We start from the raw sequence: 23,970 nt of genomic DNA on the forward strand, positions 1-23,970 counted from the left end.
TTTATTGAGTTTGGGTATAGTACTAAAGAATGTCCAGTTACCTGAAAATACTATTAAAATATTCCTTTCTTGTCCAACTGCACATCTATGTGAGGCTAATTTTCCTTCGTATACTTCAACTAAACTAGCACATGGCAAGAGAATGAATGTAGAAACAAGACATGAGAATCCAAGTGTTTTCTATTAATCCAGACATTAAAGAGATTTGCAAAGATTAAAGCAATGCCATTTTTCTCACTATTTTTGTCTTTAAAATCAATTATTTTTCATTAAAACATGTTTAGTGTTATTTTAAATGAATTAATAATTTTTTAAAATTTCTAATACAGTAAATGTTGATAGATATAACCAGTGAGGTAGTAGAGACGCCTCATGAGACTCAGTTGTTGAATTTTCAGAAATGTTGTATGTCAATTATTAATACCAATGGTCACTTGAAATAGGCCATGGTACTTGAAATAGGCCATGGTAGGAGTATTTGTAACATGGAAATTGGAAAATTCTACAAATCAGAGCTTTGTCCCCCCAGAAAAGTAGCTGTTACACCTTTACCAGGACACCACTGGATATAACCCACGTATCTAAAAGTTCTTTGGAGTCCTCAGTAAATTTTAAGAGAATATACAAGTCCTGAAACCAAAAAGTTTGAGAGCCACTTCTCTAGCAGATTCTATTAGTGAAGACAGAAAAGGTATGGCCTGGAGGCTTCACATTTAGCAGAGTCTGTATGAGTCTTTGGTATGCAGCCTCAGGGACAGGGACATCACTCCACATACTAAAGTGAAGTGAATTTTTTCCCAGAATTCTCAGAGGCAGGCATTGAAGAAAGAGAAGGAAGAGATTAAGTAACTTGAAGCAAAGCTTGATGGTGGGATTATGCAAATGGCCCCAAGTCTTGATTAGTATTATTTTAAATGAATATCTTTAAAATTTCTAATACAGTAAATGTTGATAGGTATAACCATATTTCTGAGAACTCTGAAGTCTAATATTCACTTATGTTTTGTGCAACTCTTAGGAGGTGATGCTTCTTTCTAGGTGCCTGCTGGACACACTCACTCCTTAATGGAGAGCTCTTGTGGAAGTGAAAGGTAGAAGGTCAATGTAGCATAGAAAACGGCTGAGCCATAGATGGGATGTAAGAGAAAAAAAGAGCTGGAAACCACCAGTGACAATATCAATGGAGGTTCCTGAGAAGATACAGGGGAGTAAGCTCAGCTTTCTAGAGTGTTCTAGAGCTCTGAAGTATCTTTAAGATCACCCTAGAAAAGTGTTTTTCAACTGGGGTAATTTTTGAGACAGAATCTCACTCTGTTGCACAGACCAAGTGCAATAGTGTGATCATGACTTACTACAGCCTCAATCTCCTGGGCTCAAGTGATTGTGCCACCTCAGCCTCCCAAGTAGCTGGGACTACAGGCATGCACCACCACACCTAGCAGACTTTCTTATTTTTTGTAGAGACAGGATCTCACTTTGTTGCCCAGGCTGGTCTCAAACTCCTGGCTTAAGTGATCGTCCCGCCTTGGCCTCCCAAAGTGCTGGGATTTTGTGCCCTCCACCCACCAGAGGACATTTGGCAATGCCTTGAGACATTTTTATTGTCACAACTTGGCAGGGGGCACATAGTGGATAGAGGTCAGGGGGATGCTGCCAATCATCCTACAAGGCACAGAATAGCCTCTGACCAAAAATAGAATGATCAGACCCAAGATGTCAATACGTAGTGCTGTGTTGAGACCTTGAGAGACCGTGCTCTGGAGCAATAGAGATAGTCAAACAACTCCCAGATCAGTATGAAATGTGGGTAAGATAGTGCTTATTGAGTGACAGCTGCAGCCGTCAGCCACACAAGTCTGCCCTTTCCACCTGACACCCTTCCATCTTTCCATAGATATCTCTGGCCCCTGCCTGTTACCTGGGCGAGAGTTCTGCCTTACTGAGCCTTCGTACTTTGACTGGAGAAACGTGGGTCGATTGTCATTGACGTCCTTCACTTCTATGGTGATGGGGACTGGACCCTCCACTACAGTTCCATTAGCATCCAGGGCTGCAACCTGATGTTGAGGAAAAGGAAACCATGTTGGTGAGACTGAACTTCATGTCACATGCCCAAAAATCATTTGAAGGAAATTAGAACTCAAAGAACCAATGGCCTGGTGACTGTAGGACAGAAAGAACTCACAAAAGCCCATATTGGGAGCTGCTAAAATAGGGGTTGTATCAGTCAAGCCTGGCTAATAATGACGGTGACTTTCTATCAGCAGGGTGTTCTGGACACTGAACATGTGTCTATTCTGGATGGCTGGAGTCCATGAAACAAGAGCACTGTGACCCCTGAGACTATGAAAGTGTCGGGTTCTCTTCCAGAGCCATGATGGTGGTCCGCCTGCAAGGCCTGCAGCAGAAGTACCAGACAGAAAGCTTTTATCTCACTCTTTTTTCCATAGTTAGCTCTCTGCCTTTTGTAGGTATTCAGATACCAACAGTGAAAACTAAAGGAGAAAGAGAGGGAGAAGGATCTTTTTAGTCAGCTTCTAGCTATTGGTTCCTTCTGCTTCTTCCAATGCCCAAAGTAGCCCCATCCTAGTGCCGATGCAGCCTTCTTCATGGGTCCCAAGCCAATGCAAGAGCCGCAGGCAGATACCAGTGAAGTATCACAGATGTGCTGACTTTTGATCCAAGTACCTAAGCATGGTCTTACTTGGATAAGTAATGCCATCAGAGGGTCCTGGCAATGTAAGTGGGGTTACTCTGGTTAAAAAGCCTAAGGAAAAGGATATGTTTGCCACACCTCTCTGTAGTTGGTAAGAAATTGACATATAAGGATTGCAAAGTGTGCCATTAATGTAAGGAAAGTTGTAACTGGATTCTATGCAAGGGAGGAAGATGCCAGCGATACTTTCAGAACGAAGGGTGCTCGCAGAGGTTGGAGTTAGATCCCTTCACCTGGTCTCAGTTTACCTGGAGATTGTGTGTGGATCTTGTTTCCCTGTCCAAGGTTTTGGTGTAATACAGAAGTCCCTCCCGTTCTATCTTGAATATGTCATCTGTCTCTCCAGTTAATTCAAAAGTCACAGCAGGAGGATTGGCCTTAAACTGGGGAAAAAAGCAAAAACAACAGATTAGGTTGTAAGGGAAAAAACAATGTTGTGGAATTTGTAGAAAGTCACCAGTTTCAGGTAAAATTTTCATTGGTTCAATTACCAAATAAGAAATCCTCAACTTTTAAAGTGGTACCTTCTAAAAGTTTGTTTACACAATAACTGTGTAACATTCAACATACATTTTCCTCAAGAAACTGTATACTATTATTCAATACATTGACAAAAGTCACTGATGCTTTAAATTGTAGCTGAGGTTAAAAGGGACTTTTTGGTAATATCTGAAATCTATGACATTACTAGCTTCTAAGAAGCATTAAAAGGGTAGGCTTCTTGCTAGGATAAAATATGTCATTTAGCACTTCTAAAAATTATCACAAAGATTAATAGACAATGTTAAGGAAAACAATTTATAAGTGGCTTCAACTTAATGCAAATGCTATATGATAATCTATTTTTCAGAAGTGAAGAAAATACTGACCACCATATTTATAGATATGGCTATACCACTTTTAAGACCACAACAGAAAATTCACATAAAACTAAGAAAACATAAAAGTTGTTCAACCTTAAGTTTTAATATACTTTTATATATTTTATTAAATTAAAAACAATATCAATGTTAGTATCAATATAAAGAAACATTGTTGATGGAAATATAAATTCCTATAATCCTTTTAGAAATAACTTGAGGCATAAAATGTTTATAGCCTTTGATAGCAAACATTACTATACAGAATTTACCCTAAGGAAATATTTTTTCAAACAAGTACACGCTTGTAGTGTAAGTAACTTTATTTATAACACCAATAGGTTGAAAACTCCTAAAGGGTCATAAAAATGACAGTGAAATTATTATGGCACATGACTTTGACAGAATATTAATCATTAAAATGTTCATACTACAAATTATGAAGAAACATAAGAAACAGTGATGTAAAGTAACATAAGTAAATTTGAGAGTAAATCTAGACTGTAACAGTACCAAAAGAATTCATGTTGGTAGGTAAGAAATGGAATTTAAAATACAAGAACAGTTGATGTGTTAAACGGGCAAGATTATAAGTTAAAAAGTTTTTGTGCATGTTTGTTTGTCGATATTATATTGTTTATATAATAAATGAACATGTTGCTATTTTGTGCTTTAAGAAAAAGACCTGGACATCAGTGAGAAAGGTGGAGTAAGGGCCCGCAGAAAACTGCTCCTCCATAAAAGCAACGAGAACACTGGCAAAAATTGTAAATATCATTTTTTCAGAATATGTGAAATTAACCAGATGCTTGCAAAATCCAAGGAATGTTTATTAAAAACAAAAAACAAAAAAAACAAAACAAAACCAAAAAAACCTACTAAATATCATTGAGAACCAAGCTTTGTGGTGTTTTAATGCACCCTAATCCCATGGTCCTTTCCTAAGACCTGAAGTAGCCTTGAAAGCAACAGCCTCACACCACAGTACCATGGAGAGGGTGAGTAGCATTTGTAGCCTCCCAAAAGCTCCATCACCAGAGAATTATCATTAGCTATCCTGTTGGCATTTCCCTGGAAACACCTACTTATAAGGCTTATCTTCATTTGACTTGACTCAGAATTCACACACTACACACAATTTTTCCCCTGGGGCATTTGTTGAAAACAACCATCAGCAATTGTTCAACATTGCAGCAGCCTGAGGCTGTGATAACAGTTGAAGCAAAGCAGCAGCTGACCAAAACACTTAAAAGGGAAAGCTGGGAAATGAGATGTCCATATGGGGCTTTGAAAATCTCTAATATATTCCTGGCAATCTACAAGGCCACTATCATGAGCAGGGCTGCATGCATGCCTGGGAAAGGCCTGAGAAGGACCTATCCCTCACCTCTGGCTGACTTGGAGGCTCTGCATAAGCAGAAAGTAAAGGTGAAGGCAGAGTTGTAAACTGCTTGTCACATAGTTGAAGGTTGTGTCCCAACATGCACACAGTGCCCCTTGGTAAACGCCAGGAGACTTACTGGCTTAAGACATTTAAGGAAATCTCTATCTAGTCATTAGCTGAACACTAAGCTAACTGAGCAGAGACTTCAGTGGCCAGACATGACAAAGAATACAGACTTTACAGAATTCATTAAGGAAAGTCACTAAGCAAACAAACAGCATCAACAACCAACTCCAGGAAAAGAAAGATATATGATTTCTAGAGTTGCCATGTCACATTATTTAAAATGTTCAGTTTTCAAATTATGAAATGTACAAAAATATTAAAAAGTTAAGTCAACAGAAACTGTCCCTGAGGAAGCCCAGATGTTGGATTTACTAAATATTTTTAAAAATCTATTTTAGATAGATTCAAAAACTAAAAGAAATCATCTCTAAAGAATTAAAGCTCAAAAACAATGTCTCATCAGATAAAGAATATTAAAAATAGAAATTTTTAAAATAGAAATTCTACAGTTGACAAGGATGATAACTGAAAGGAAAAATTCATAAGAGGGTGTTCAAAAGCAGATTTGAGCTAGCAGAAGGAAGAATTTGTAAACTTGAAAATAGATTAATAGAGATTAGAGAAAGAAGAAAATGAATAAAAATGAATAGATTCCCATTTTTATTCATGTGGGAACACCATCAAGCAGACAAACACATACATAATAAAAGTTCCAGAAGGAAAGGAAAAAGGGGGAAGAAAGATTATTTGAAGACAGAATGACCCAAAACTTCACGAATTTAAGAAAAACATGAATCTCTATATCCAACAATCACAATGAACGCCAAATAGAATAAATTCAAAGAAATCCAAACCTAGTCACATCATATACATTTGAAAGACAGAGAATCTTAAAAGTGCATAGACTCATCACATGCAAAGTGATAAAATTAACAGCTGACTTTCCATGGAGATCAAAAGACAGTGGAATGATACATTCAAAGTGCTGAAAGAAAAAGAGTAGCCAAGAAAGAATTGTAAATTCAACAAAACTATCCTTCAAGATGAGAATAGAATTAACCTATACTACTATCAGACAAAACCTACTTTAAGACAAAATTTTCAGAGACAAAAAAGGATATTCTATAATGATATAAGGGTCAATCTATCAAGAAACCATAGCAATTATAAACATATATGATGCACCTATCAATGAACCTCAAAACACATGAAAGAAAAGCTGACAGAATGGAAAGGAAATTAAATAACTCAACAGTAATAATTGAAGATTTCAAGACTTCACTTTAAATAATAGAATAGAAAATCAATAAGGAAACAGAAGACTTGAACAATACTGTAAACCAATTAGAAGCTAACAGACACCCAACACTCCACCCAACAAAAGCCAATCACATGGAACATTCTCCAGGATAGGTTATATGTTAGACCATAAGCAAGTCTCAACAAATTTAAAGGGATTGAAGTTATACAAAGTATTTGACACTTGAATAAAATTAAAAATAATATAAGGAAATTTGGGAAAATCACAAATATGTGGAAATAACAATATACTCTAAAAACCAAAGGTCAAAGAAGAAATCAAAAGAGAAATTAGAAAATACTTCGATATAAATGAAAACAAAAAGAAACACAGCATGCCAAATCTTATGGGATGCGGATAAAGCAGTACTTAGAGGAAATCTATTGCTGTAAATGTTTATACTTAAAAAAGATGAAATCCCAAAATAACCTAATCTTCTACTTTAAAAAAACAAGAAAAAGAAGAATAGCGAAGCAAGCAGAAGAAAATAATAAAGATCAGAGTGGATGTTAATGAAATGGAGAATATAAGAGCACAGGAGAAAAGTCAACAAAACCAGAGTTGATTATTTGAAAAGATCCACAAAAGTGAAAAATTTTTGGCTGGACTGACCAAGAAAAATGAGGTAAGGTGAAAATAACTAGAATCAGGAATATAACAGGACACACCACTACTAACCTTATAGAAATAGAAAGTATTAAAGAGAATATTGTGAGCAATTATTTTCCCACAAATTAGACAACCTAGATGAAATGGACAAATTTCTAGACAAAAACTACTAAAACTGATTCAAGAACACATAGAAAATCTGAATAGAACTATAACAAGAGACTGCATTAGTAATCAAAAACCTTCCACACACAAAAATGCCCAGAACCAGATGGCTTCACTAGTGAATATGTACCTAATATGTAAAGAAGAATTAACACCAAACCTTCAGAAATTCTTCCAAAACTAGAAGAGTAAGGAACACTTATTCAATTCATTCTATGAGGCCAATATCCTGATACCCAAACCAGAAGAAAGTCGATGCAAGAAAACTTCAGACCAGTATCTCTTTTGAATATAGACACAAAATTTTTCAATGAAATACTAGCAAACTGAATCCAGCAACATATGAAAAGTATTATATATTATTACCAAGTGGAAATTATCCCAGAATACAAAGCTGGTTCAATATATGAGGGTCAATTAATGTAATACCCCATATTGATAGAATCAAGGAGAAAAACCACATATTTCAATAGAGGCAGAAAATCATTTGACAAAATCCATCATACTTTCATGATAAAAACACTCAACACACCAGGAATAGAAGGTGACTTCTCAGTCTAATAAAAGGACACCTAAGTAAGCCCCACAGCTAACACTGTACTTAATGGTGAAAGACTGAAAGCTTTCCCCATAAGATCAGAAACAAGACAAGGATACTCAATCTTGCCACTTCTATTTAACATTATACTAGAGATTGCAGCAAGGGAAATTAGGCAAGAACAAGAAATAAAAGGCATAAAGATTGGAAATAAAAAAGTAAAACTATCACTGTTCACAGATGCCATGATTTTATATAGGGAAAATTCTAAGGAACCTAAAAACACTGTTACAGCTAATAAACAAGTATTATAAGGTTTCACGATAAAAGGTCAATAAACAAAAATCAATTTTTCTATCCATTAGCAAAGAGCAACCCAAAAATTATTATTATTTTTTTTTGAAACGGAGTTCTGCTCTGTCGCCCAGGCTGGAGTGCAGTGGCGCTATCTCGGCTCACTGCAAGCTCCGCCTCCCGGGTTCACGCCATTCTCCTGCCTCAGCCTCTCGACTACCTGGGACTACAGGTGCCCGCCACCATGCCCGGTTGATTTTTTGTATTTTTAGTAGAGTCAGGGTTTCACCGTATTAGCCGGGATGGTCTTGATCTCCTAACCTCGTGATCGGCCCGCCTAGGCCTCCCAAAGTGCTGGGATTAGAGGCGAGAGCCAGGTCGCCCAGTTCAAAAATGATATTTTTAAAATTCCATTTACAATCACAACAAAAAGAATAACATATCTCAGAATAAACTTAAGCAAAGAAATACGAGGCTTATAAAATGGAAACTACAAAACACTGTTGAAAGAAATTAAACAAGTTCTAAATAAATGGAAAGACACGTCATATTTACAGATTTAAAAATCTAATGCTGTTAAGATGGCAATACTTCCCAAGTTTATCTACTGATTCAATACAATCCCCATCAAAATTACAGCTGCCTTGTTTGTAGAATTTACAGGCCGATCCTAAAATTCGTACAGAAATACAGGGGACTCAGAATAGCCAACAACAAAGTAAGAAGACTTAACATTCTCTAATTTCCAAATTAACTACAAAGGTATAGTTCCAGATAATGCAGTACTCGCATAAACATATATAGATCAATGGAATCAAAGTGGGAGTCCAGAAACAATTCAATTGATTTCTGACGAGGATGCTGAAATAATTCAGTGGGGGCAAGAATCATGTTTTCAATAAATGGTGCTAGAACAACTGGATATCCACATGCAAAAGAATGAAGTTGGACCGTTACCCCATACCATACACAAAACTAACTCAAAATAGATCAAAGACCTAAATAGAAAAACTAAAACTATAAAACTCTGAGAAGAAAGCATAGACATAAATCTTTATGACCCTGAATGAGGCAATGGTTTCTTATATATAATGTCAAAAGTACAAATAACAATAACAAAATAAATTGAACTTCATCAAAATTCAAAGCATTTGTGCTTCAAAGGACACTACCAAGAAAGTGAAAAGATAACTTACAGAATGTAAGAAAATACTTGCAGCAAATCATATCTGATAAGGGAGAACTTGTATATGGAATATGTAAAGAATTCTTACAACAATAAAAAGACAACCTGATTAAAAATAGGCAAAGGATTTGAATAGATATTTCTCCAAAGAAGATATATGAATAGTCAATTGCCACATGAAAAGATACTCAACATCAGTCATTAAGGAAATATAAACCAAAACCACAAAGAAATACCACTTCACAACCACTAGGATAGCTATGATAAAAAAAAAAAAAAAAAAAGACAGATAGTAACAAGTGCTAAGGATATGGAGAAATAGGAACTCATACATTGCTGGTGAAAATGTAAAATGGTTCAGCTGCTTTGAAGAACAGTTTGTGGTTTCTCAAAAGTTAAAACAGAATTAACTTTGACCCACCAGTCCCACTACTGAGTGTGTGTGCGTCCAAGAGAATCGAAAACATGTACTCATAAGAAGTTGTACATGAATGGCCATAGCAGCATTATTCATTATAGCCATAAATGAAAAAAAAAACAAATGTCCATCAAGTGACACATGGATATCCAAAATGTGATATATCCATAAGATGGAATATCACTCAGTCATAAAAAGGAATGGAGTTCTGGTACATGTTACCAACATGGATGAATGCTTAAAACACTACGGTACATAAAAGAAGTCACACATAAAAGGTCACATGTTGTAGAATTCCATTTACATGAAATGTCTAGAACAGGCAAATCTATAGAGACCAAGAGTAGATTAGTGGTTGCCCAGGGCTGAGGGGAGTGGAGGCTGAAGAGTGACTGTTAATAGGCATAGGATTTCTTTGGAGGCTGATGGAAATGTTCTGGAATTAGATAGCAGTGATATTTGCACATCTTTTGAGATACTAAAAACTACTGAATTTTAGAGGCATGAATTTTGAGGGCTACATCTCATTAAAAATGAGAAAAAAAAGACCTCTCTCAGATTTATATCCCACTGTCTGATGATCTGGAAGCCCATGGTGAGTACACAGCTGGCACTAGTTGAAAAATCCTCAGTGAAATAAGTCTGTGGTAGTTCCGTTCATTTTATTTTTGAGGATATATTAATAACCCAAGAACCAACCTCATGGGGCAATGAGTGTTCTTCATGCCTCTGTAGGTCCAGGTGCTGGATGAGAGGATCTGTACACCTACCTCCTCCCCACCACTGAAACAAAGAGCTCCGGGCACATCTTACCAAGGCTGGGTTTACTGCATTCTTTTCACATAAAAAGATGGAGAGAGCAGAATGTGCTTGACTAGAAGTCAGGAGACCTGTGTTCTATTGTTGGCTCTGCCATTAACTAACTTAAGCCTCATTTTCCCCATTTTTAAGACAAGTGGTCGTTACCAAAAGTCTCCAGTGTCTTTTCTAGCATGAAGCTTCTGTGATTCTAAAAAGAAAATCCCCTTCATCTTCTACTCACTACTCCATCATCCCAACCCCACGCCCTAACCCAACATACACACACACACACACCTATAAAGAAGAAACATTCAAGCATGATAACCAGGCTATCATTTCCTGCCAAGAAGGGATAATTTTGCAGCATTGCTAATAGAAAAACAAAAAAACATGGAGCAGCCCAAGGAATGATTTTTACTGGCTAGTATCCTCAGAGACTCTGGAATGATCCTACTGAACAGTTTCTAGGTCTGGATGTTTGTCAGTTGTAAAGCTTGTAAGTTGAAGGTTGCATCTATGTACAATCCTGATTCCCTTCAATGGAGTGTGGACCCGTGCTCACAGAACACCTACTCTATTTTGACCTTGAGTCTTTTCATACAGATATCTCAGAAGTAGCCACAAACTTTGTTTCACAAATATGTTTTATTTAGCTTGTAATTTAAAAAAAAAAACTATGCCAATTTTTAATATCAGTGAATTTTATATAAATATAAAATTTTATGGCTTTTCTAGAAAAATTATACAATCTAGTACAGTAGTACCCAAATTCTAATTTGTGAAAATTGTCTAGAGCTACATTGAGCCTATCCTCTTTTGACTTACTCTTAGTTTGCCACAGTCCCCACTCCTTCCTCTTGTCCCAAATACTAAAGACAAGTATCAGAAAACTTTTGATTTCATATTTGTGCAGTTGGGTTTCTTTTTTTTTTTTTTTAATCATATCTGTTTGTTGTTATTGTTGTTGTTTGGCTGTTGTTTTTCTTTTCTCCAGATGGCTTCATTTATCACTCAGCTAGCCCCTAAGGGCAGTTGAGATAACTCACCACAGATAGGCGTCTATGCCACACCCAAGCACTCAGTTGGCACCTACATGAGGAAGGCTCCCCAATCTGTATCTCCAGACCCATATTAACACTGTCTCTTAGACCTCTCCATCTGGCTGCCCCACAGATAACCTTAAAATCAACAAGCCTAAAACTCATTCACTTTTCTCTAAATCTCTAAACTCTCTCTGTTTCTCACTCAGTGACACCACTAACTACCCAGTCAAGCAAGCCAGAGACCTAAGAGTTATCCTTCTTTCTGTTCCTTCACCTCCTGTGCTCATTCAGTAACATATAAACAACAGAAGTTTATCGCTCATAGTTCTGAAGGCTGAGAAATCCAAGATCAAGGCACTAGCAGATTCAATGTCTGGTGAGGGCCCACTCCTCACAGATTGCACCTTCCATGTGTCCTTACATGGCAGAAGAGGCAAATAGGCTCCCCCAAGTCTCTTTTATAACGACACTAATCCTATTCATAGAGGCAGAGCCCTCATGATCTAATCACCTACTAAAGACTGTAACTCTTCATATTATTACATTGGAGATTAGGCTTCTACTTATGAACTTCGTGGGGACACCAACATTCAGACCTCTATAGTTACTCAAACCAGGCCTCCATCACTTCCCGTTGAACTATTGAAAATAGTTTTCTAAGATCCTTTTAACCTCTAGGCTCACCGCCTTTCAGCTTACACTCAGCGTGATCACACAGTAAGCTTCTACAGCACAAATCTGGTTATGCTTTTCCTTGTTGAAGCACTCCAGCAGCACCCTGCAGCCTGCTATAGGACGAAGGGCCAGTCCAGCCCATGCTGACCTCAGCAGGCACGCAGACCTTTGACTGCATCCTGTCTCCCACCCTAGACTCTGGCCCACAGGCCAGCTGTCATTGTCTTGACAAGTGCACACCCCCAGGCTTTTTCCCATCCTGTACTCAGTACCTGCTTCCTGACTGTGAGCACCTGCTCATCTTTGAATACTCAGTTTAGGGGTCAATGAAACCTCTTCTGTTCACTCACTACCATCTTCACTTGAAACTGATCATTCTTAGATTTTAAGTGTTCTCACCACAAAAAAGAGAAGTGAGATAATGCATATGTTAATTAGCTTGATTTAGTCATTTCTCTGTCTATATACTTCAAAACACGTTGTACACAATATATGCAATTTTGTCAATTAAAAAATAAACATAAATAAAAATCAGTCACTCTTTCTTCACTTACCCTCTGCCCCTTCCACATCCCACCAGCCTCCCATGAGAACCTTCAGTGCATGTGTCTGTTTCCTTGTTAGTTTTCTCTTACTAGCTGGTAAGCTCACTGGGGCAGGGATGGAGTCGGGGTCATCCCATATCCCCAGTACCCAGCAGAGCACCTGGTATATACAGTAGTCACTCCATACATGATTAATAAAAGAAAGTCTGTGAGAGAAAGTAAGTAACTCAACTCTGTGTGAGCCCCTGCCAGAGTCTCCTAGCCAGTTCCCTGAATCCTCTCTTTCCTCCTCTAGTTTGTAGCCAGAGTGACATTTTCTCAATGGAGTCTTGATTCAGATCCATTGCTTTTGAGAAAAACTCAAGATCCTTAGGAGTCAGCATCCTCCCTGTCTCTGTGGCCTCCTCTCCCACCTGCTCCTCCTGGCTCCATCCTCCCTAGCTGCATGGCCTTCTGCCAGTCCTCGATATGTCCCCTGCCCTCTCCTGGCAGAGGGCAGCCATCCATGCCGGGCCTTTTCTAAGCTCTCTTCCCTCCGTTCCTTACCAAGTTAATTCCTCTCAACACATTCACTGCTTCCTCAGGCCCTGACTTCCCTGACTGGAGGGGCGGAGGCCCCTTATAACACCCTACCTCACCAGGCTGCATACACATGCAAGCATGCCCCTGCCAGCTCTTACTCAGGGGCCCTTTGCCCTAAGCTGGTACCAGTGAAAGAAAGGGAAGGAGAGACAGCTTTCAGCCTCTCCTCTGTGGAGGGGAAATGTCCAGCACAATACAGTTGTCCCTTGGCATTGGTGGGAGATCATTCCTGGACCCATGCAGATACCAAAATCCACAGATGCTGAAGACCCTTATTTAAAGTGGTGTATTATGGTCATGGAACCTACGCGCATTCTCCCACGTACATTAAACCATCTCTAGATTATGTATAATACCCAATACAATGTAAATGCTACATAGATGATTGTTATACTGTATTTTTACATTTGTATTATTTTTATTGTTTTTCCCAAATATTTTGGATTCTCTGTTGGTTGAATTTGCTGATGCGTGAACCCACAGATACAGAGAGCCATCTGTAAATTTTTGGCAGTTAATGGAGGGCACTTGCCTTAGAAGGTAGCTCAGCAACCTCTGCCACTTCCCTGGTTCATGGGACGGGGAGGGGTCACTGGCACCAACCAAGAGATTCATCAGCATCCTCCAATCATTTCAGGGCCAAGTGACTTTCTCGGGGGATGTGTGGTAAATACAGTAGTGTTTTCCCCTTCTCCACTACATTTCCAGGATTATTTCTGTGTCTTTAATAGCACTTCAGATGGGACTTAGGTCCCTTCCCTTACTCCCACCTGCAGACTGCCACTCCATCTGATACTGTTCATGGTTATCTAACTAAACAAAACATCCACCTCCCAGCACACCTTGGCAATGGCCCAGGTGGGGGCTCAGAGAAGGTGGTGAGGAAAAGGCAGGCCTCTGGCCAGAAATCTCATTCTAGCACTGAGTCCAGAGAAGCTGTATCTTCCAGTACTTGAAGCAGTAAGCTCATTGATCAGACAGCCTCGAGGGTGAATGGTCATTCCCCTCTCCCGAGACAGGCTTCCTTTCTACTCTAGGGGAGAGGCAGAGCCTGCAGGCACCAAACTCCCTGTGGAGGGCTGGGAGCACTCGTCCCAGAGATGATTGAGGAAGTCCAAATAGAATGTCGGTACAATTCTTATGATACTGAGGCCACTCATCTCTCTGTTTAACTTAGCTTCTGAAACCATTCTTGATAATGAGAATGCCATGCCTTTATTTTATTTCCTGCTGTACAATAGATAAGGGAGTAAAAGTCCATCAAGAGAGCATACAAAATCAAGAGGACAGTGATCAAGAGTAGCTTTTACCTGGAATATAACTTGACTCGGTTCTTGGCCTTCATAAATAGAAAATGTCATGGGTTTCAGAGGTCCACTAAACTTCCCCTCTTGGCCATATCCAGTTGCCTGTTAAAAAAAAGAAAATTAGCATCTTGTATGAATGTGTCTGTGTCACTTGTGATTTTATTAGGGTTTCCAGCACCAATACATGAAACATAGGATTCTATCATGGCCGAAATCTGATCAAAACAGAAAAGAGTATAATAGCTGTTGAAGCTCTACCACGTCAAAGTAGCTTGTTACAAACCTTTGCGTTGCTTTTCTTAAACATCTGAGAAGAATGTGAGATGACAAGAATCACTCTATGAGAAGAATGTTAACATCCCCATGTTACAAATGAAGCTTAAAAAGGTTAACACAGCACACAAGCTCAGGCCTAACTGAACTAGAGCCCATGGCCTTCCACAATCCCACACTGTCTTCTAAATTCCATATGTTTTTACTCCAGCTTCATAAAACACCTCCCTCCACTTTTTTTATTTTATAAGGACATTTATAGCAGATGGCCAGCACTCTAGAGTTTTGAATTTATAAGGGGGAGGAAGAAAATATAGATGTATTTGGTACAAAGTTTGCTTGGCACAGTTACACAGTGAGTTTTAGCCAAATTTGAATCTGAATTTGAATGATAACTTTAAGCAAAGCTTACTATTATAACATTTGATTAGCTCTTTACATTCATTTAGAAAAAAAACCAATAAAAGCACAAAATGTTTACTTTAAGCAGTAGCCCCACAATGTTCTAAAAATCCAAAGACCCTAAACCTGAAAGCTAAGCAGGCTCTACAGACACCCAAGTCAAGACTGGAGTAGGAGTGAGTGTGGCTGGGATGGTAAGAAGAGTGACACACACATGCTAAGTTAGTACATGTGGAGCTCTGTCCTAAGCACATTTAATCCTGACAACAACCCTCTGGGAGGAAGTTACTATTGTTACCCTTGTTTTACAGGTGATGACACTAAGACCCAAAGAGGTTAGACTATTTGCCTAGGTAGTGGCTGGAAGCAAGATTTGAACCTGCAACTCTGGAACCGGCCCTCTCAGCCTCTACGCACCAGCACCCACCAGAGCAGGTGAAATAGCCAAGACAACCTGGAGGGAAAGCTGGCGAGCTGCACTGAAGATGTGCATGAGAGTGTGACTCCCACCATTCCCAGTCTCAGAACATGGGGGGCATCACTGTAGCCCTCACCACAACAGCACCTGTGAAGGCGGATGGAGTGGGTGCCGACAGGAAGGGACAGCCAGTCATGCACCCATGTTGGGGCACCCTCTAGGACCAGGGATTTAGTGTCACATCCCCATGCTGGCCTTCTCTCCTTCCTTGGCAGGTCTTTGGGTCTCCATTTGTGGTGGAAATCAGGGGTGAAACAGATTGAAATCAGAAGCATGATGTGGCAAGTCAATGGTTTTTGGAGCTAGACCATAAAAATAAAAGAGTAAAAAGTCTTCTCACTCCCTGAACTGGGCATGCAGGACAGATTTCCAGGTGCCACTAGGTTGGGGGAAAACCATTTTCTTTCCAGTTATTTAGGGAAAGCAAGCACACGCTTGCCAAGGAAACTGCTCCCTGCTGAGAGTACCCAAAAGCCATCAATATGCCAGTGATCAGAGAAAGGTCTTTGCTGGATCCCTCAGTTTGGGGAATCTTGACTAAGTTGGGTGCTGGATGTCTGGCAAAAGAGCAATAATGAATGAGAACACAGGGGCTTTGAAGTCTGGTCTGTTCTCAGAGTTGTGGTAGGGCCTTAGATTTGCTGCCCCTGGGCCACTGCCAAACCCTCTCCCTTGCTGCCTCCCACCACACAGGCTGCTAAACCAAGTGTTCCCTTTCCCAGGCTTACTTGCAACTAGGAAGGTGGCCAAGTGGCCCAGTTCTGGTTCATGAAATGAGAGGGGACGTCCATTGGGGGTGGTCAAGCTTCCATTTTCCTGATTTTAAAACAAGGATAGTTGTGGCTGCCATTGCCCTTTCCTGTGGCTCTTACTGAGACAATGGACCTTGTGTCTGCAGTTGGGGCAGCCATGATGAACCCTGAGAGGACAAACCAGCTCAAATAATGGTGTAGCAAAGAGAAAGTAGCCCAAGTCTCTGCAACATCATGGAATTGCTAAACCTGCCCTGGATTGCCTACTTCAGACTTCTTGTTATCTGAGGAAAATAAACCCCTATTTATTTAAAATGCTCTAAAGTCAAATAAGTCAAATTTCCTGTTACTTGCAAGGAAATGCTTTTTTTTTTTTTTTTTTTTTTTTTTTTTTGAGACAGAGTTTTGCTTTTGTTGCCCAGGCTGGAGTATGGTTGCATGATCTCGGTTCCCTGCAACATCTACCTCCCAGGTTCAAGCGATTCTCCTGCCTCAGCCTCCCGAGTAGCTGGGATTATAGGAGCCCACCACCATGCCTGGCTAATTTTTTATATTTTTAGTAGAGATGGGGTTTCACCATGTTGTCTAGGCTGGTCTCGAACTCCTGACCTCGTGATCTGCCCGCCTCAGCCTCCCAAAGTGCTGGGATTACAGGCATGAGCTGCCGTGCCTGGCCAAGAAAATGCATTCTTAACTCACAAAGTAATTTTGCCAGACTTCTAGCCCATCTCCTCCTTTCTAAGATTATCTTCCTTTGGGAGCTCTTCTTCCCTTTCACTCCTTTTCCACATCTTTTCCTGTTCCTTCAACTCCTCTAGATGGTAGGGCATAAGAACTGGGTGGTGTGCAAGCCAGATGTCCAGGTACCACCATGGTTGGTTAAGTGAGGTCAGTGCTTTCTGTGGAGCTGCTGCTTAGCAACCAACTATCTTCATCAGCTTTGCACTCATGTCAGCAAGCAGTCAGTCTTTCAGTTAGTCACACCAGTGAAAACTACATCAGCCACACACAAACAAGCCTGCACTTTTCCAACAAGAACAAGCTGACTCACCCATCAGAAAATGAGAATCAAGTCTTGGTTCCAGGGTTCAAAGTTGCGTGCTCGTATCAGGGCAACAAATCTCTCTTCCTGCCAATTAACATGGCTATTGGGGCTATAAAGATTTCAAAGTGCATGTGCACACTGTGAATCATCAAGCCGTATTCTCCAGAAGTGGGAAGGACAGTGTGGTGGAAACTTGTGAAAGGACAAGAGGGCGGTTTTATGCAGAAGTTGGAGGTAATAGCATTTTCCATCTTGCACAAAGAGGCGAAAGGAAGAGAATGGAACTGCCATCTTAAAGTCATTTTTAGCATCTTTTATGTGGCAGTAATGAGACTAGATCACCACATAACACCATTTCTTCTGACAAATCCTTTCAAGAAAGTATCTCCAGAGAAGTCCAACAGTAGAGGCAAAGCATTCAGAGATAGAGCTACCTCCAGACTGGAGCCAGCGCCATTGGACCACCAAGCCCCAACTCTTAACCACATTGTTATACTGCCTTCCAGGCCAAAGGACATGTGCAATTGCCAGGTTCACCTACCTGGTAGCTCCATCAGGAGCTCAGTGCAGTGACTATGTAGTTTTGTACCAAACTCATCTTCCTTCTGGAAGTCCCAGGCATAACTCCAAAACAGATGGCTCTGCCTTGGTTTCCTCCGACTCCCTAGTCAGTACCGTTTCTAAACCCTGGATCACTTATTCACTCTCTCCTTTGTGCCCCTGAAGTACATCCATGCCATGTTTGTGTTTCCAACCCTCTGATAAATCTATCTCTTGGAAAAGAAAAGATCTACTCGCAGTCTGAAGTAAATTAGTGCCTCTGTTGAATAAAGCCCTATGCAGAAGACAAGATTCTTCAAGCAAATTTCCAGTCTTCAAAGAAGAGGTGTTGGAAGGAGGTAGGAGAAAGAAGTGGCTCCCTGTCAATACCCCTGAAATCCCACTCCCTGACTTCACCCAGAGACAGCTGTGCTTGTGGCTCTCACCTGGGCAAGACACTGCTACCAGCAGTGGTTGGGCAGTATTTTCACTCTAGATAGAAATCCCACTGGGGTGAGAGTAGAGAAGGAAACCTTATTTTCACCTTTCATCCAGGAATAAAAATGCATGTTCCCGTCCCAGACAAGAAGCAAATGAGACCTAATAATTTGATATTATTATTAAATAATTTAGCAGTGTGCTCAGTGCTGAATTTGCAAAGATGGTAAAAACACAGTCCGTTCTTCATGGAGGTCAGGGTCCATATGGACGTAGACACGACACTTAAAATGCTGTAGTAATTATAGTAGCTAATGTTTATTGTGTGTTTAACTGCCAGTCACTGATCCAAGAGCTTTGTAAATGCAGTATTTCATTGAATTGCCACAAAACCCCATAAGACAAGTACTATTATTAGATCCATTTCACAGGGCAGAAAACTGAGGTTCGAATCTCAGGTAACTCACCAAATCCCTATCACTGGTAGTGGAGGCACCGAGTTTGAAACCATGTCTGACTTTACCACTACCCTGGGATAACATAGGTAACAAAGGGCATTTGAGGGGGTGGGATGAGGAGAGGGTCAAGTGGGAATGTTTGATCCAGCCCTTCCACAGTCCTGGGGACAGGCTTCGAGCCTGCAGGCTGTGAGGACTCAGGCCTCTCATAAAATTTGAACTGAAGATTTCCCCCAGGAGGAAGGCTCTGATAGTTTTCAAGTTTCATTCCATTTCACGCTGTCACTATGTGAGCTCTAGGGTATTTTTTGGGACTTGCAATTTGATGTATTATTTATGGATCCCAGAAGAAAGGAAATAAGGTTTGAGGTATGAGGATCTAGAAGATTCCTTCTTTTAAAAAAAAAAAAGCAAATGCTTCCCCTAAATCTTACAATCTTGTTTCATAATACAGCAATTTTGGGGGCAACATTTATGAACCTCAGGAGTCATGTAGATTAAAAAAAAAAAGGCACCTACTGTTTACCCCAAGGTCAAGGGTGAGGATTCCCCAGTTCCTATTCAGCTCCAAGCTCTAGAAGCCTGTCAGTCAATAGGGTTAACCCAACAAATGGTTAAAGACAACCAGAAAATTCCAAACCATTGATGAAAAGAAAAGTATACAGCAGAACAGGCCTGAAAGTATAGAGCAGAGCAGGGCTGAAAATAGAAAAAATGCTTTTCTTGATGTTTTGGTGGTAAGTTTTCATGCACAAAGTTTAAAAAAGAAAGTCAAGATTAAGGGACACAGACTAATTCATGTATCAGTGCAATGTCATTCCAGATTCCCTGAGCTATACATAGACAGATTTGTTTTCAACATTACCCATAACTGGTATTGGCTTTTAAGAGCTGGAAAGAAAATGCATCCCCTAGTTGAGGGCAGACATGTGATTTGTAGTCATTTCATCAAAAATATCACCGTGGGAAAAGCTATGTTTCCATTCTATACAACAACTTAATTTTGATAGGTCATCTTTTTTTAAGTAATAATAGCCATTCTTTCCCTGGTGTGGGGTAGAAAGATAGCAGAAAATATTCTAGTAAATAAATACAGAAGAACACCCTCTTCTCTTACCAAATAAAGCATAAGAAGACACAGGGAGTGAAGATGGGCCTGAAGTACCATAATTTTCTTTATTCAAATTCCTGTGAAGAAACCAGAAATAAAAATGGTTAGTTACCAGTCTGTTAAAATCATGTCTTTCCCATCAGTAATAATCAATGGATGATATCCAGTTATAAACCTAGTAAAATGGTATCCCAAAAGGCCAGCCTCTCCAGTGTATGGAGCAGCCCAGTCTTCCAGAAACTTCATATACATAATCCATGGCAATATGCAAGCCAACATCTCAAAACATGCTCACAGTAATTCCATTTTTCTCTAACTGTTTCACTCTGTTATGATCTTCTTCATTTCAGTGTCTTAAATGATAGGGAATTAGTGTTTGTTTTTGTTTTTGTTTTTTTTTTGGAGCGGAGTCTCACTTTGTCATCCAGGCTGGAGTGCAATGGTGCAGTCTCATCTCACTGCAACCTCCACCTCCTGGGTTCAAGCAATTCTCCCCCTTAGCCTCCCAAGTAGCTGGGATTACAAGTGCACGTCACCATGCCTGGCTAATTTTTGTATTTTCAGTAGAGACAGGATTTCACCATGTTGGCCAGGCTAGTCTCGAACTCCTGACTTCAGGTGATCTGCCTGCCTTGGCATCCCAAAGTGCTGGGATTACAGGTGTGAGCCACTGTGCCCAGCCAGCAATGCTTATTCTTTTCAATCCTATTATACAGATGGAGAAGATGTATTTTGGCAAGTGCCAGGATAACTAAACACTTTGATTCAAAGCCACAAACGTATGAGATCCCGCAAGTGGCAAGAACTCAAGAATGCTCACAATTCTTCATTCAAAGGTGTCACCAACTGCCTCTTTGGTCTTCTAGATATTATCATTACCTATGCAATAAACCTAAGAAAAAATTTACTTGTTACTATTCCAAAAGAGATCAAACAAAAATCTGAACTCTGTCCTTACTTTCTCCTGTCCGATATTGTTTTTCCCTTCCTCCTTAAGGCTTCCCATTTCAGAGATTATAACTTTCACTATGAAACATGTCATGACTAATTGATTTTAAGATGTGAGATAAATTTTCCACATGGCCTGAGAAACAGTGTTGTTACCTGTCATGAGTTTGGACTGCCCTCTCCCCAAAAGAGAGTCAAGGAAATATATATATACATATATATACATATATACACACACACACATATATATATATACTTCCGTTGTTATGGAGTCTCACTCTGTCGCCTAGGCTGGAGTGCAGTGGCGCGATCTTGGCTCATTGCAAGCTCCACTCCTGGGTTCACGCCGTTCTCCCAGCTCAGCCTCCTGAGTAGCTGGGACTATAGGGGCCTGCCACCACACCCAGCTAATTTTTTGTATTTTTAGTAGAGATGGGGTTTTGCCGTGTTAGCCAGGATGGTCTCGATCTCCTGACCTCGTGCTCCGCCTGCCTTGACCTTCCAAAGTGCTGGGACTACAGGCGTGAGCCACCGCGCCCGGTTGAGTCAAGGAAATGTTTTCAATGTATTTATTTCACTAAAATTCCAATCACTTTACTATATCTAAAGATTAGGAATAATCTTGGTTTATCTTATTCTTTAAAGTTTTTCTACATTGAGCACATATCATTAATATCACCAGCATGGAAAATATTTCACTAACATTTTAACCACTCTAAAAATTTAGATCCTGAAAAATTTACATGCCCTATATTTGCATAATTTATATTTGAACTTTAAAGGGTAAAAATGCTATTTCATTTTAGCCTCACCAATGTTCTGGGAGATAAAGAAACAATCCTTTATTAAGCATCACCCAGGAAGTAGATTTGCAGAGAGGTCTTTAAAAACAGTAACAGGCTGGAAACGGTGGTTCACACCTATAAGCCTAGCAGTTTGGGAGGCTGAGGCAGGTGGGTCGCTTGAGCTCAGGAGTTGGAGACCAACCTGGCCAACATGGCGAGACCCCCATCTCTACTAAAAACACAAAAATTAGCCAGGTGTGGTGACGCATTGCCTGTAGTCCCAGCTACTTGTGATACAGCAGGTGGAAAGAAATTATTTAGGCAGATAGTGAGGGTAAGAGTACTCAGTAAGGTTTCCTTTTAACAAAAAGCAGCCCCCAAATCATTTCTTTTCTAACAAAGAGCAGCCTGTAGAATCGAGCTGCAGACATAGATAAGCAAGCTGGAAGTTTGCACAGGTGAATGCCAGCAGCTCTGCCAATAGGAAAATGCCACCTGGGGGCCAGGCATGTTCAACGTGGCGGCTCCATCTTTCCTTTACTTTGTAAACCACGTGTACAGTAAGGAACAGACAATATGGCGCTAGCCAGGTAGAGAACCCATCTGCATAATAAAAGATTAGGGTGAGATGGCCAGCTTCTTCACGCACTATGCAAACATCACACCTGGTCCAACCAATCTCTCCAGCCCTGTGTAAATCAGATACCACCTCCTCAAGCTCATATTTAAAACCCCGTGCCATTTCACCACGAAAACTGGAAGACCCACTCGGGTGGCACCCCTGTCTCTGCAGGAGACAGAGCTAATCTCCTTTCTCTTTCTTTTGCCTATTAAACCTCTGCTCTTAAACTCACTTCTTGTTTGCCCGGGTTTTCTATTTCCCTGCCCTGATGACCTGGGGTATTTAGCCCAGACAATGATGTCACTTCACTTGGGAGGCTGAGGTGGGAGGATCACTTGAGCCCAGGAGGCAGAGGTTGCAGCCAGTTGTGATTGCACCACTGCACTGCAACCTGGGTGACAAAGTGAGGCCGTGTCTCAAAAAACAAAAATAAATAATAAAAATTAAAAATAAAAACAGTAACAGAGTAGTACAGCAGGTAGGCTTGGAGTCAGAAAGCTGGCCTAGCAACCCAGCACTGCTCTCTATAGCTATGGATATACTACTTCATCTTTTGGTGCCTTAGTCTCTTCACATGGAAAACACATAGCAATTGTTCAATAATAAGTTTGTCCTCTTGGCTGGGTGCAGTGTGGTTCAGGCCTGTAATCCCAGCACTTTGGGAGGCTGAGGCAGGCAGATCACGAGGTCAGCAGTTTGAGACAAGCCTGGCCAACATGGTGAAACCCCGTCTCTACTAAAAATACAAAAATTAGCCGGGGGTGGTGGCGGGCACTTGTAGTCCCAGCTACTTGGGAGGCTGAGGCAGGAGAATTGCTTGAACCCAGAAGGCAGAGGTTGCAGTGAGCCGAGACCACACCATTGTACTCCAGCCTGGGTGATGGAATGAGACTCTGTCTCTCAAAAAAAAAAAAAAAGGTTTGTGCTCTTATGATTTTCTCAGATATAATGAGCTGGGGAATTGTTCTTCTCATTTTGTAGGTGAGAAAATCGAGGTTCAAAGTCAAGCAATTTGCCTAAAGACATACAGCTAGGAAGTGACATTACCTTGCCTCCAACCAGATTATCAATTCCAAAGTTTAAACTCTGGAATTTCAACTCTTGCTACTGTGCCTTACACAGTGTGATAGCTACCTAGATGAAGATGTATGACATGGAGCATGGACAGAGATAGAGCCGTAGAGATATATAAATATCATATATGTATATATATTTATACATGCTATATAAATTAAGCAACTTGCCCTGAAATTCCACAACTATTTTAAGGAAAAGCCTTAAAATAGGATTAAAACCCTTCAGGACTCCTAGATTCATAAATTCCTTGAATGTTTAAAAATTAGCTTTGCAACATAGTTAATTTGGTTGCCACATCCAAACATCATTTTAGAATTAACTCATAAACAAATGAGACATTACTGCTTTAGACTACGTATTTGGTTTGGAAACACATACAAACAAGTAACAACCTCAGGTTCTAGCATATTGCAAGATAATATTATCAATTATAAATGAATAAATTGATATCTAACAAACTGGTTTTCTGTATTAGCAAAATGCACGTGGTCAGCTATCAATCTGTATTTGCTTAATATGAATAAAAATACAGGCAATAATGATACATTGGGA

At 40.1% G+C, this 23,970-nt stretch overlaps 1 protein-coding gene across 1 annotated transcript in view; it reads right to left on the reverse strand.

The window, feature by feature from the left end:
* The window catches only part of CDH17 (cadherin 17), a 78,120-nt gene that overhangs the window by 44,079 nt on the left and 10,071 nt on the right, over window positions 1-23,970 (reverse strand). The window contains exons 2-5 of the mRNA XM_008001100.3: window positions 19,993-20,063; window positions 14,493-14,591; window positions 2,965-3,099; window positions 1,919-2,057 (exon numbers count right to left, since the gene is read on the reverse strand). Coding sequence (XP_007999291.3) covers window positions 1,919-2,057; window positions 2,965-3,099; window positions 14,493-14,591; window positions 19,993-20,043 — 424 coding nt within the window. The 5' untranslated portion in view covers window positions 20,044-20,063. The remainder of the gene's footprint in view (window positions 1-1,918; window positions 2,058-2,964; window positions 3,100-14,492; window positions 14,592-19,992; window positions 20,064-23,970) is intronic.

The sequence above is a fragment of the Chlorocebus sabaeus genome, chromosome 8 (assembly GCF_047675955.1).
Source record: "Chlorocebus sabaeus isolate Y175 chromosome 8, mChlSab1.0.hap1, whole genome shotgun sequence".
In the NCBI taxonomy this organism is placed as follows: domain Eukaryota; kingdom Metazoa; phylum Chordata; class Mammalia; order Primates; family Cercopithecidae; genus Chlorocebus; species Chlorocebus sabaeus.